Source organism: Trachypithecus francoisi, unplaced genomic scaffold (assembly GCF_009764315.1).
Source record: "Trachypithecus francoisi isolate TF-2019V2 unplaced genomic scaffold, Tfra_2.0 Lachesis_group5, whole genome shotgun sequence".
NCBI classification, from domain to species: domain Eukaryota; kingdom Metazoa; phylum Chordata; class Mammalia; order Primates; family Cercopithecidae; genus Trachypithecus; species Trachypithecus francoisi.
In genome coordinates, this window is record NW_022681470.1 from 61,146,525 (window position 1) to 61,161,030 (window position 14,506).

The window sequence follows — 14,506 nt, forward strand, 5'->3', positions numbered from 1 at the left end:
GGGGTGTATCAATTCTCCAGCTTTGTGTCATAATCTTATTCAGGAAGACCTTGATAGCTTTTTACTTCTGCAAGATATCACATCATTACATTGATGACCTTATGCTGACTGGATCCAGTGAGCAAAAAGTAGCAAACACACTGGACTTATTGACAAGACATTTGCATGTCAGAGGATGGGAAATAAATCTGACTAAAATTCAGGGACCTTCTACCTCAGTAAAATTTCTAGGGGTACAGTGGTGTGGGGCCTGTCGAGATATTCCTTCTAAGGTGAAGGATACGTTGCTGCACTTGGCCCCTCCTACAACCAAGAAAGAGGCACAAGTCTAGCAAGCCTATTTGGATTTTGGAAGCAACATATTCCTCATTTGGTGTGTTGCTCTGGCCCATTTATCGAGTGACCTGAAAGGCTGCCAGTTTTGAGTGGGGTCCAGAACAGGAGAAGGCTCTGCAACAGGTCCAGGCTGCTGAGCAAGCTGCTCTGCCACTTGGGCCATATGACCCAGCAGATCCAACGGTGCTTGAGGTGTCAGTGGCAGATAGGGATGTTTTTGGAGCCTTTGGCAGGTTGCCATAGGTGAATCACAGCAGAGGCCTCTAGGATTTTGGAGCAAGGCCCTGCCATGTTCGGCAGATAACTACTCTCCTTTTGAGAGACAGCTCTTGGTCTGTTACTGGGCTTTGGTGGAAACTGAATGTTTGACTATGGGTCACCAAGTCACCATGCGACCTGAACTGCCTATCATGAACTGGGTGTTTTCTGGTCCATCTAGCCATAAAGTGGATGGTGCACATACAGCAGCATTCCATCATCAAATGGAAGTGGTATATACGTGATCGGGCTCGAGCAGGTCCTGAAGGCACAAGTAAGTTACATGAGGAAGTGGCTCAAATGCTTATGACCTCCACTCCTGCCACCGTGCCTTCTCTCCCCTACCCTGCACTGATGGACTCATGGGGAGTTCCCTATGATCAGTTGACAGAGGAAGAGAAGACTAGGGCCTGGTTCACAGATGGTTCCGCACGATATGCAGGCACCACCTGAAAGTGGACAGCTGCAGCACTACAGCCCCTTTCTAGGACATCCCTGAAGGAGGGATAGTGAAGGGAAATCTTCCCAGTGGGCAGAACTTCAAGCAGTGCACCTGGCTGTTCACTTTGCAGGGAAGGAGAAATGGCCAGATGTGTGATTATATACTGATTCACGGGCTGTAGCCAATGGTTTGGCTGGATGGTCAGGGACTTTGAAGTACGATTGGAAAATTGGCGACAAAGAAACTGGGGAAGAGGTATGTGGATGGACCTCTGTGAGGGGTCAAAAACCATGAAGATATTTGTATACTATGTGAGTGCTCACCAACGGGTGACCTCAGCAGAGGAGGATTTTAATAATCCTGGATAGGATTATTATCCAGGATCCATACAGGATGAACAGGATGATTCATTCTGTGGACACCACTCAGCCTCTTTTCCCAGCCACCCAATGGGTCCATGAACAAAGTGGCCATGGTGGCAGGGATGGGGATTACGCATGGACTCAGCAACATGGACTTCCACTCACCAATGCTGCCCTGGCTATGGCCACTGCTGAGTGCCCAATTTGCCAGCAGCAGAAACCAACACTGAGCCCTCGATATGCTACCAGGAGACACAACAATTCCATTAAACTGGAAGTTAAGATTGCCACCTGGACACTCTGGGCTCCTCCTACCTTTAAATCAACAGGCTAAGAAGGGAGTTATAGTGTTGGCTGGAGTGACTGACCCGGACTATCAAGATGAAATCAGTCTACTACTCCACAATGGAAGTAAGGAAGAATATGCATGGAATACAGGAGATCCATTAGGGCATCTCTTAGTATTAAGAGATCCTGTGATTAAGGTCAATGGGAAACTACAACAGCTTAATCCAGACAGGACTACAAATGGCCCAGACCCCTCAGGAATGAAGGTTTGGTCACTCCACCAGGAAAAACACCATGACCTGCTGAGGTGCTTACTGAAGGCAGAGGGAATACAGAATGGATAGCAGAAGAAAGTGGTCATCAATACCAGCTACGACCAAGTGACCAGCTGCAGAAGCAGGGACTATAATGGTCATGAGTATTTCCTCCGTTTTTTGCTAAAAATATGTTTGTGCACGTATACACTTGTGCTAAGGAAAATATTTTATTTCTTTTTCCTTTATCATATGACATAGGATTTAGTGACCTCACAGCAGCATTTAAGTATTGTTAACTTTATATAATAGTATTTGGGTTGGGGATTGGTGTGTTTCCGGTTGTATGAAGGATAGTCGTATTATGTTAGGTGTAATTATGACCTTATTATTGTCTTTATTTGAAGATTATGTATGATCTCAAGAGATGTGTATGGGTTCAAGTTGACAAGGGGTGGACTTGTGATGATTAATACTGAGTGTCAACTTGACTGGATTGAAGGATACAAAGTATTGATCCTGGGTGTGTCTGTGAGGGTGTTGCCAAAACAGATTAACATTTGAGTCAGTGGGCTGGGCAAGGCAGAGCCACCCTTAATCTGGTGGACACAATCTAATCTGCTGCCAGTGAATATAAAGAAGGCAGAAAAACATGAAAAGGAGAGACTGGCCTAGCCTCCCAGCCTACATCTTTCTCCCGTGCTGGATGCTTCCTGCCCTGGAACACTGGACTCCAAGTTCTTCAGTTTTGGGACTCGGATTGGCTCTCCTTGCTCCTCAGCTTGCAGATGGCCTATTGTGGGACCTTGTGAGCATATAAGTTAATATTTAATAAACTCCCCTTTATATATATATATATATATATATAAAATATATCCTATTAGTTCTGTCCCTCTAGAGAACCCTGACTAATGCAGCATAGCTTCCTCATCCCCTGACACATCTCCCTGCAGGAGAGCTCCTCCTCCAGTGGGGCTCTTGCCCCACCTCACACATGTTCCACCTTCCTCTCCAGCCCTGAGTTTCTTGAACAGCAGAGGGAGATGGGTGGGTACACACACAGGCCCCTGGACTCGCAGCCCAGCTCAGGCCTGCATGAGCTCTCAGAGGTACCCACCTGGGAGGAGAGTCCATTGGTGAACCCATTGGCATTCCTCCTCACCACTGCTGATGGGGTCACCTCGTCATCAGTGGGCGATTTTGTCCGAGGGGGCACAACACCAACTGCAGAAAGACAGAGTAGCCAGTGGGCCTCATGGAGAGCAGGAAGGCAGGAAGCCAACTTCTCAGAGACAGGCTCAGCCCCACTCTCCACCGAGATTAAAAAGCTCAGGATGTGGCACCGGGCTTTGGGTGTGAATGAGCACCGAGGGCTCCTCCCTGAGCATCCTTGCCTTACTTCTAGGGGAAGATGGGTCACAAAGTACCTTTGTTGAGAGCTGCCTGCTTCTCTGCCTCTACCTCTTGTCTGGTGGGCACAAGGCTGATGTCTCTGGGGGTGTCCAGGGGTGATGTCTGGTGGGGGTCTTTCTTGCTTTGTTCGTAGCTTGCCTTGGGCTGGAGAGAAAGGGTGAGAAGATGACTGATGTTAGTATGGCTGTCAAGAACTTGGCCCCCAGTGAAGTTTCTTTGTTTTGCAATGGTTGAAGCTCAAAAACCCTTGCAGATACAGGGAACAAGGAAATTCTATGTGTGCCACCTGGGAGGCGGACAGGGATGCACTGGAGCCTCCCATCCATGCACTTGAAGGAGGTTCAATGATGGGCCATCTTGGGGAATGAGAGCTCATAGCCCCTAGGAGGCCCCTCAACCTGACCATTTGTTTTGGCTGACACTAAGAACCACAGACTTGCTGTGAGCCAGAGTCAAGGAATGGCCAGTGGAGGGTGTCTGAGGATCCTGTAGGGAATCCTACCCAAGACATAAGCAAACAGAACCAGGCGGGTCTTGGTACCAGGATTCTAGGGAAATGAAAAGGGCACTTAGTGTGTGGGCTCACAAAATCATGAGACTAGAAGAGACCTCAGCCATCATCTGAGCCACTGCTCCCATGGTACAGTTGAAGAATCTAAGCCTCAGTGAGAAGAATACAGAAAGAAGACCAGGCTAAAGGTCAGCAACTCCAGTTCTAGCCCAACTAGAGAACAGAGGTCCCCTTTCTTCATCTGTCACATATAGGTAACATTACCTGCTCTGCCCATCTCACCAGGCAAACCCTCAAGGGTTATGCAAATTATACATAGCTAAACCTAGATGAGCATATGAGTTTTCCAATTTTAGGTACAGGACTCTTTCTACTCACCACACAACCTCTTCCAAACCTAACTGCATAGCTCCTAGATCTTGGCTAGGGATGCAGGTGAGACAACAGGCCAGAACAGGAGAGAAAAGGGCCTGTATCCTTATACTCCAGGAACTCATGAAACCCAGCGAGGACACAATACAAGGTGGAGGCAGAGAGATAGCATGGGCAGAGTGGGGCCTGGGATGGACACATGAAGGGATCAGAATGGCACTGCTGGGAGTGTCACTCAGTTCCCATTGGCTAGTCATGTTGGTAGGGAGTGGGGCATAATACCACCACCCACAAACACTGGCTTCCCATGAGCCTGGGGTTGGAGCAGTAACTCATGTCCCCATCACCTATAGAAAGCAAAAAGGCACAGAAAGATGGCCTGTGTGATGGCTTCAACTATCCTTTCCTTATCCCAGAGTCCACCTGAGCAGGGGCGCCGTAGAAACCGAACTTTGGGAAAATTAATGGGGAAAATGACTCCAGGGCCCTGCCTTGCCCCCTGGCGTGGCCCTCTGCCCATTGTCCCCTGCCCCACCCTCCAGGACCCAAGGGTGAAGGGTACCTGCCCCCTGGCTGTCTCGCCACTGCGGTGCCAGGAAGGGGAGCTGGGGTAGGGCCAGAAGCGGCTCTCGCTAGGGAGTGGAGGGACGGCTGGAGGAGACTCCAGGGGGACGTAGGCTTTGGGGAGGGGAGGCCGAGGCGGGCCAGGTTCCTGAGGCAGACAGAAGCCAGAGCATTAGGAGGAACAAGAGCAGCCACTGTGAGAGCAGGAGAAAAGAGCATTAGCAGGAGGCAGACAACAACATTGCTGGAGACCTGGGCGGGCCCCTGGGACCACTGCACTCCCACCCGTGACCTGAAGAGAGTGCTAGCTCCGGAGCTAACTCTCTGCCTGACCTTCAAGGCCTTCCTCGACCCAGCCTCTACCTGTCCACCACTCCCCACTGCTCCCCAAGTTTTCCCCAAAGCTCTCTCATTGCCTCGCCCCCATGCCAGGCAGCTCCTCTCCCACCCCTTTGCTTCCACCCACTCTCCTGCCTAGAATGCCTTTTCCTTGTTCCTCTCCCTGTCTTGCTGCTCTGTGGCCTGGAACATCAGGGTGTTTATAGTCTGAACCATGTGGCTTAATGTTGAGACATACGCCATCACGTTCCTATGAATTTGTCTTGGTCCATAGGATGCTGGGCTCCCTGAGTGAAGCCTTTGAGTACATGTGCGTATCTTTCTTTTATTTTTCTTTTCTTTGTATTTTTTATTTTATTATTATTATTATTATTATTTTGAGACGGAGTCTGGTTCTGTCACCCAGCCTGAAGAGCAGTGGCACGATCTCCGCTCACTGCAAGCTCCACCTCCCAGGTTCATGCCATTCTCCTGCCTCAGCCTCCCAAGTAGCCGGGACTACAGGTGCCCACCACCACGCCTGGCTAATTTTTTGTATTTTTTAGTAGAGACAGGGTTTCACCATGTTAGCCAGGATGGTCTTGATTTCCTGATCTCGTGATCTGCCTGCCTTGGCCTCCCAAAGTGCTGGGATTACAGGCATGAGCCACCGCACCCAGCCTCTTTCTTTTATTTTTTTATTATTATTTTTTGAGACAGAGTCTCACTCTGTCACCAGGCTGAAGTGCAGCGGTACTATCTTGGCTCACTGAAACCTCTGCCTCCTGGGTTCAAGCAATTCTCCTGCCTCAGCCTCCTGAGTAGCTGGGACTACAGGCATGCGCCACCACGCTCAGCTAAGTTTTGTATTTTTTGCATTTTTTTTTTTCCGGTAGAGATAGGGTTTCACCATGTTGGCCAGGATGGTCTCTATCTGCTGACCTCGTGATCCACCCGCCTTGGCCTCCCAAAATGCTGGGATTATAGGCATGAGCCACCACACCCGGCCATGTGTGTATCTTTCTAAAAGGGCCTCATGGCACCCCAATGCCCATGGTTGAGCCCCAGAAAACACTTGCTGATTGACTGACTAGGAAACTGCTCCCCACACTGACCCTTCACCCTGTTGCTATCCTGGCATCATCCTGGATTTAAATTCTTATGAAATGCGTGCTGTCTCCTATCCAACTTCGTGCTGTCTCCTATCCATCCTGGTGCCCAGGAATAGGCTTCACTGAAAGGGAGCTAAAGATGACAGATGGAGATGAGAACAGGTAAAGGGGAAACCTGGAGAGAAGTTCACAAAATGGGGTGTGAGAATGACCTCCTTAAATAAAGAGCTCCAGCACTAGGGTTGGAGGCCTGTGGGGAAGAGATGGGCACAGAAGTTGTATAATTTCAGACAAATGAGGATCTGGTCCTCCCTCCCCCACCTACCTTCTACTGCATTTCTCAACTTACCTCGTTGGAGCCAGGCTTGGTGGGGGACCCCTGAGAGCCCGACACCAGTGAAAAGGGGCTCAGGGGGCTGGTGAGGCTGGCGGAGCTGAGGGGGCTGGCCGGGCTGTTAGAGCTGTAGGTGGCTGAGGGGCCAAGTCCTCCTTGGGGGAAACAGAAGGGGACGGGTGAGCAATGGAGGAGGGGTGCAGCCTGGTGGGTAGATAGATGGGCACTGTGAGTGGAGATGGCAGGGAGAAGCCAGATCCAGGGATGTGGGAGGGCAGACTTAGTGTCTCAGGCCACCTGGGCCTGCCAAAGGGACTCATTACAGGTTCTGGGGCCACAGGCTGACTGTTGAGAGGTGTGCTGGGTGGGGAAGATGGTAGACGAAAATGATACTGTTGTCCCTGAGGTGTCAAGGAAAGCCAGTCCGAGGTCCCAGGGCTCAAGGAAAACTAAGGTAGGGGTCACAGGTCACGAGTGGGCCCATGTGCTTGGGGGTTGGGGAGGCTTAGGTGCTTTTGACCTTTTATTGGGGGAGGACTTTAGAGTGTCAGGGTCAACAGTGTCTCTGAGTTGTCTACTTAGTTTATTCTGTCAGGGGTAAAGGAGCCCTACCTACCGCCCTAGAACCCAGGGGAAGATTCTGACGTCCCAAGAAGGCCCTGCCTGGCCCTGAACACAGTGTGAGCTGGCAGGAGTGGGATGGAGGCCAGAAATACTGGAGCACTCCTGGTGAGGCAGGCAGCCTAGGAGGCTGGCACAGGAGGCACCCACCTCTGTGCTTGGCAGTGTCCGTGCCCCGGGAGGGGTTGTTCTTCCTCAGCCCCTCCATCACGTCCTGGATCCTCCAGATCTCCTTTTGGATTTGCCGGTTCAGCACCTCATTCTGAAGCAGCCACACAGTGAATCAAAGGAAATGGCCACAAGGAGTTTCCCTCAGCCCAGACCCCTCAGAACCCACATCCCTTTGGGCCAGAAGGAGGCAGGCACGCTGTACACACACACACACACACACACACGCCCCTCCAGCAGTCATCTTTCCCATGGGCTGCCTCTGTCTTCAGCCACTGGGAGATGGCACCCCAAAATTGCCTGAGTCTCTGAACCAAGACTGAGGACGCACCCTTCTGAGTTCCCCCGGGGGAATCGTGGCTGGTTTATGAGTGAATGCCCATCTAAGTGAACACTTTATGGTATCCTGGTTTTTGTGGGGCAAGAGCTTCCATTTTACTGCTTTTCTTCACATCCAAACAGCCCTTTTCTAACACCCACTCCCAGCGTATGCCTGAGGAGTCATGAATTCAATTACAGTTGACACTCTAAAAGGTAAGACCTCCCATTTATTTAGCATCCCTCAGCACCAGGCACTATGCCAAGCACTTTGCATATACAGTGCTAACTCATTTCGGCTGCACGACTCTAGGAGATAAGGGCAGCAGCTGTCCCCTCTTCAGAGATGAAGAGACTCACACCCAAGGCCATCTGTTTAGTAAGCAACATGGCCATCATCTAAATATGGGTCTATTTGGACTCGAAGGTTAGTGCCCTTGACCACAACCCTATCCCCCCTCCTAAAATGTCTGTGCTTCAAGTGAGGCTTGGCCATGGGACATCGTGGTATTTGGGTCCTCTGGACCAGGTGGGTCTTCATCCTACCTAACCAGCTGCAAGGTAAGGGTGGTGAGTGGCATTACCAGGAGTGAAACACAAGAACATAGGGGAAACCAGTTGTTAACTGCATCAGAGAGACAGGGCTTGCAAACTAGCTAGAGAAGAGGCAGGGCCTGGGTGAAGAAAAGGTAGAGGGAAGAAAAGAACAAGAACTCCCCAAGATCATCAGGTCAATCCTCCTGCCTCCGGGCAGACTGTTTCTAACCCATCCCAGGAAGAAAAGCCTCTTTCCTATCTAAAAATTCCTACCGCCCACTCTTCTAATGCCTGAGTTATTTATGTTTACATGTCTGTTTTTAAATCCTGCTGGGCACAGTGGCTTATGCCTATAATCCCAGCACTTTGGGAGGCTGAGGCAGGAGGACCACTTGAGCTCAGGAGTTAGAGACCAGCCTGGTCAACATAGGGAGACCCTGTCTGTATAAAAAATAAAGAAAACTAGCCGGGCATGGTGGTTCATGGTGGTCCTAGCTACTCAGGAGGCTGAGGTGGGAGGATTGCTTGAACCCAGGGCAGTCAAGGCTGCAGGGAGCTGTGCTTGCACCACTGCACTCCAACCTGGGCAACAGAGCAAGACCCCTTCCCAAGAGAAAAAAAAATCCTTTCAATCATAAAACACCTTGTGTCTAACTGAAGTCTCCCAAGCTTCAGCTTTAGCTCCTTCCCCTGTGAGATGAACCTAAAGTGTCCCATTATCTTCATCCTGAAACTTAGAGTCTGTTATCAGTGACCTGAACCTTTGCTTTTGTCTCGAGGCCGACTCCTCATCTTTAGTCACATCCCAATCCCTGCCAGCTCAGGGGCCCTTCTTCACCTGGGTGTCCAAATTGAGCTGCTCCCAGAGGTCATCGTGCAGGGCAGAGACCTCAGACTCGAGGTGCTCATACTCTATGGTGCTGTTCGTCAGGGCCTGTGGGGGGAAGAGGTGTTCACTGAGAAAGCCGCCATCACCAAGGGATTCCTCCTTATCCTGAAACGGGCACTGGGGCCAGGGTACCAGAGGCCCAAAGATCTGGGGAAGAGGGCATGGAGGGACCAAAGGAGAGGGGCACCAGGCTGAGACATTCTGGTGACAGCCAAACACTAGCCTTACAAGAGATGTAACAGCCCATCCCACCACCAACTGAAATAAAGAGAAAATAGAGAGGGATGATATCACTTCCATACCCTCCTATTCTCCCCAGATTAGGGGATAAAAACTAGAGGGCATAGCCTGGGGAAAATGACAAGACCCCATCTCTACAAATTACAAAAGTTAGCTGGGCATGGTGGTACGCCCCTGTAGTCCTGGAGATTTGGGGGCTGAGGCAAGAGGATCACTTGAACCCTGGAGATGGAGACTGCAGTGAGCTGTGTTTCCACCACTGCACTCCAGCCTGGGCGACAGAGTGAGACCCTGTCCTTTAAAAAAATTTTTTTGTTTTCAGTGGAGGGCAAAGAGAAAAGAGCCTGAAGGAGGATATTTGTTATCCAGAGGTTAGCGAGCTCCCTCCTTTCTGAGCCACACTTTCATGGGGCTTTAGCTGCTGCTTCTTGGAGCCATTCTCCAAGCAGTCCATGCCGGAAGGTCTGCCTTTACCTGCTGGGAAGTAGTGACCAAGGCAGCAGCCTTTTTTTTTTTTTTTTTTTTCTTTAGATGGAGTTTCATTCTTGTTGCCCAGGCTGGAGTGCAGTGGTGCCATCTTGGCTCACAGCAACCTCCACCTTTTGGGCTCAAGCGATTCTCCTGCCTCAGCCTCTTGAGTATCTGGGACTACAGGCATGTGCCACCATGACCAGCTAATTTTGTATTTTCAGTAGAGACGGAGTTTCTCCATGTTAGTCAGGCTGGTCTCAAACTCTCGACCTCAGGTGATCCGCCCGCGCTGGCCTCCCAAAGTGCTGGGATTACAGACGTGAGCCACCATGGCCAGCTGGCAGCAGCTTTTTTGTCAGTGCTTTGCTTCTCCGAGGGAGAAGACAGAAGTGGGCAGCAGAGGTGTTAACACAGCCAAGGAAATAAGTAACTCACAACTTCATGCTGTCCCAAAGAAATCCAGGTACAGGTATAGCTTGTGGGAAATAAGCTCATCTCCTCAGTGGAGACTGGAATGAGCAGTCTGGTTGACCTGCTATTTATTTGCAGAGCAATGTTGAGGTCTTTGTTTATGTCCCTCTGCACGGGAGGACTCAGCTTTTGTCCTCTGAGGAAAACTGGACTAGGACAGCACAAGCTGGGAGGTGGTTGCCCTCCTGCCTAGTGCTGATCAGGTGGGGTGCATAAACCCTGCTCCCTGGGTTACCGTGGTCGCCTGAGAGAGCTCCACACGGATGTTGATGAGCTGGTTCTGCAGAGAATCCTTTTTGTGCCGCAGCTTTTCTGGGTAGGCGGGCTGGCTTCCAAACATCTCCAGCTCCTGGTGGGTCCCCATCAAGGCGCTTTCCAGGCTCTCCTGAAGAAAGGCAGGGGAATGACATGAGCAGCCCTGACAGCTCCTCTCTAGGATTGAACAGCAGAGGCCTGAGACCTTAGAGGTTCAACAGGGAGTTGAGTGGAGGCTGTCCTTGCTTTGTCATCTTAGTCAGGATGGAGACAGCAGCCCACAACCTTCTCCAAGCCAGCCTCACCCATCTGCCCCAGCTTAAAGCCACCCCCAGCTTCTCACCTTCTCAGCTCGGAGCTGCTGCACCAGCCGGTCCTGCTCCCTCACCACCTTGTTCTGCTCACACAATTTTCCCAGCAGCTTCTAGGGTCCCAGAGAGTGGGGAAGGAGAGGGAGAAAGAAGGGGATGAAGGACACAGTTTGGTGGGGACCTGGGAGTTATAGGGCCTGGCCTCTGGATACCCTCTCCTTTCTCCTGCCGAGAAAGGCCTTCACCTTGCCCTTGGTGGCTCCTGAGAACAAGAAGATGGGTCTTCATCTTGGGAGGGGAAGTATGCTTACTCTCTGAGGAAGTCAGTTGGGTTAAGAGGGCTGAGAGCCAAGTGTTAAGCTCTGGCACCCCCATCCTTCCAAGGGTTGCCGTTCACGAAGGACGGAGGAGATGATGTGACCTCACCTCCTAGGCTGGACTGAAGTGGCGGACCGGGTGTCAGAACAAGCAGTCTTAGAAAAGCAGTGAGCAATAGAAACTGTCCCTCAATCCCACAGAACCTTCTCCCTTCTCTCTCAAGATCCTGTTCTTCCCTCTTGCCTCCAAAGTCTCAGGATGGCTGACCCTCCCTCTGAGGTCTAGTCCTTTCAGGAAGGAACCTCTCCCAGTCTCACTGGGCAGATCCACTACCCAAGCAGGGCCAGTGGTGATGGGGAGCAGACAGGTGGGGCCAGAAAGAGGGCTTGTGCTTTCCTAGTCCACACCTTTATTCATGCCATTCCTCAAATACCTGCTTTGCTCCTTTCTACTGAGCCAGATTTTACCCTCTGGGCCTTTTAACTTCAAGGTCCAACTCACGTGCTACTTGTTTTGTCCCTCACCTTCAGCCCACATGGCCTCACTTCCCTGCACCTGGCAGAACCTATTATGGCTCCCCTTCACGACATGAATACTGCGTTGCCACCTCCTGCTGCTACCTGGCGTCTCCCACTGCCCTGAAGCTCCCTGAGGGCAGGGGCACAGCCACATTCTCCTTTCTAGTTACCTGTAGGGACTAATGTCATGCTGGGCACAGAATAGACTGATCTATCTCCCAACAAAGTCAGCATTCGTGTTACAAGCAGATCTCACTGCTGTAGGCAAAAGGGCCGAGCGCTCAGTGGAAAAACGGATCCAGCCAGCATGGGAGGGAAGGGTGAGTAGGTGGTAGATCAGAAAAGAAGGGGGATGAGGAGGAGGTAGGCAGAATCTTGTTGTGGTGAGAGAAGACATGAATCAAAGGTATGAAGAGCCACCAGAAGGAGAGAGATGGATGGAGAGACAGCCCCCGCAGAGGACAGCAGTGGGAGGCTGGAGTGGAGGGAGGGAGCAGGGGGCGCTGCTCTTACATCTGTGTCTTGTTCGTTTAACTTGTAGGTATGGAGGCTGTCCCGGAACACTTCTGGGTACGGAGGGACCTGCAGGAACATGAGGCCGGTTACTGCAGCAGGGGCAGGATGAGAGTATGCAGGGATAGGAAGCTGACATCACAATCCCGCTCTGCTCCTGCCAGAGACCGTGGTCCATCACCTCTGATGGTTTCTGTTCCAGGGACCTGAGTTCATTCTTCATCCCCTGGCTGGAAGCCTGGGATGGCCCAGCCTAACCCCATCCCAGTTGTCTTAGGCTGACTCCGAAGAGATCAGAACTCTGCTTGAGTCATGCTCTGTATTTCCTCTCCCCCAAGCACTAGGATCTGCTGCTAAGAGGGACTGCAGGGGCCGGGCGCGGTGGCTCAAGCCTGTAATCCCAGCACTTTGGGAGGCCGAGACGGGCGGATCACGAGGTCAGGAGATCGAGACCATCCTGGCTAACACGGTGAAACCCCGTCTCTACTAAAAAAATACAAAAAATTAGCCGGGCGAGATGGCGGGCGCCTGTAGTCCCAGCTACTCGGGAGGCTGAGGCGAGAGAATGGCGTAAACCCGGGAGGCGGAGCTTGCAGTGAGCTGAGATCCGGCCACTGCACTCCAGCCTGGGCGACACAGCGAGCCTCCGTCTCAACAAAAAAAAAAAAAAAAAAAAAAAAAGAGGGACTGCAGGGTGTGCAGCTCCCAATGGCTTGTTGGTAACCACCATGAGAACATCAGTGAACTCCGTGGCTGTCTGTGGGGATGACATGGGAGAATTGTCGGAATGAGCATTGGGAACAGTTGAAAACTATTGCCCTAGTAGACTGAACACCAGTCACAGGGCTTGTGTCTAAACCAAAACTGTCAAGAATTCAGAAGTGTCTCTGGGTCCAGCAAATGCTGCCTGGCCTGGATGCCACATCTGGTGACCACAGCACATTCTATACACTTTTGACATTAGATGGTTCCATTACACCCTTCATGCCTTTAACCCCAATGACATCTGTCAATATATCACAAATACAAAATCGAAATCAGAACACTGAAGAGCAGAGTTGCGATCCCCAGCATGGCATGAGATGTTGGTGCTGGCTATTTTGATGGTTTGGGAAATGGGCCTTGGGTTTACCCATGAAAGTGAAGAATGGAGGTGACATAGCGGAATTAAGGAAGGAAGACCAGGCCAAGCCTGTCTCCAGGCAGATGAGCGGGTTGGGTGACGTGAGCCTCATCCTAGACGGGCAACTCGACCATGCACAAGCAGCTGAAATGGCATTGGCAGGGACCATGCTGCCAGGCAGAGGTCTTACTTGCATGAAGAGTTGGGACCTGGGGGAGGAGTTTTCCACCATGCGGTTCACCATACTGATGAGAGTCTCACTCTCACTCATCTGCAGCAGAGGAAGGAACGGACTATTCACACTCCGACCCACATGTAGGTATCTCCCCCTCACCCACCTGTGCTTGTTTCCCAGGAAACAGGGGAGGGCAGCTCCCCCAGCATCCTGAGCTTGCTCACCCCTTGTGACCTCTGTTTCAGGACCAGCACTGAAGCTGTCCTTGCAGAAAGGCCACGGAAGGGTCCGGGAGGCCACTGGGACCTTGCTGGAGGCACTGCAGAGGCCCCAGCCTGGTGATTCTTCCCCAGGGTGTCTGGTTGTTGTGGGTCCCATCCGCATTGGCCACGGTTGTCATCTCCCTGCCCTGATCTCATTTCTCACACAACTTTGGACAAAGACCATAGAGGCAATTGGAAGACGGATCTCCCCAAAGTTGAACTAAGTGAAACAACCAAAAAAGAAAATCTAGGACCTGGTCTTTGGATGAGCCGCCACAGATACCGAGGCCTGGCTCCTCTCCCTGCCCCTGCCCCTGCCCACCCTCGGCTCTAGTACAGAAAGTGCTAAACACGGTTTCCAGAGCTGGGCTGGCAGCATCCATGAGGATCTCAGATGATGCTAGGGAGCAAACAAGGGAGCCAAAACAAGCGAGCCACGTTAAAGGGACACCGGGCTCTCCAACACATTCTTTCTATTTCAAGAATCCTTAGGAACATGGGGGTGGAAAGACTATTTGCCAATTTAAAGAGAGAGAAATGGAAGAAGGGAGGGGATGAGGACGAAGAGGAAGGGAAAGGAGGGGTGGGAGAAAGGGCAGGCCAACAAATCAACCCGAAATGCCATCATTTCCCCCACTGGTTCCAATGGGAAAGGACCAAAAAGTGAGGATATCAGGGAATGTCCTTGGCTGTGTCCCTTTAACTCCATTGTTCTACAGGGGAAGGCAGCAGAAGACAGAGGGGGGCGTGC

The 14,506-nt window shown here is 51.4% G+C and overlaps 1 protein-coding gene across 21 annotated transcripts in view; it reads right to left on the reverse strand.

Annotated features, from left to right (window-relative positions):
• Positions 1–14,506, reverse strand: part of PLEKHA6 (pleckstrin homology domain containing A6) — a 158,607-nt gene that overhangs the window by 19,386 nt on the left and 124,715 nt on the right. For 13 of the 21 annotated variants that reach the window (XM_033197534.1, XM_033197530.1, XM_033197533.1 and 10 more), the window contains 10 exons: positions 13,508–13,588; positions 12,195–12,263; positions 10,878–10,958; positions 10,515–10,664; positions 9,047–9,142; positions 7,336–7,447; positions 6,580–6,719; positions 4,799–4,948; positions 3,368–3,497; positions 3,058–3,164 (listed from right to left, as the gene is read on the reverse strand). In XM_033197534.1, the coding sequence (XP_033053425.1) occupies positions 3,058–3,164; positions 3,368–3,497; positions 4,799–4,948; positions 6,580–6,719; positions 7,336–7,447; positions 9,047–9,142; positions 10,515–10,664; positions 10,878–10,958; positions 12,195–12,263; positions 13,508–13,588 (1,116 nt within the window). The remainder of the gene's footprint in view (positions 1–3,057; positions 3,165–3,367; positions 3,498–4,798; positions 4,949–6,579; positions 6,720–7,335; positions 7,448–9,046; positions 9,143–10,514; positions 10,665–10,877; positions 10,959–12,194; positions 12,264–13,507; positions 13,589–14,506) is intronic. The other 8 variants (XM_033197545.1, XM_033197546.1, XM_033197547.1 and 5 more) reach the window with 4 other exon arrangements.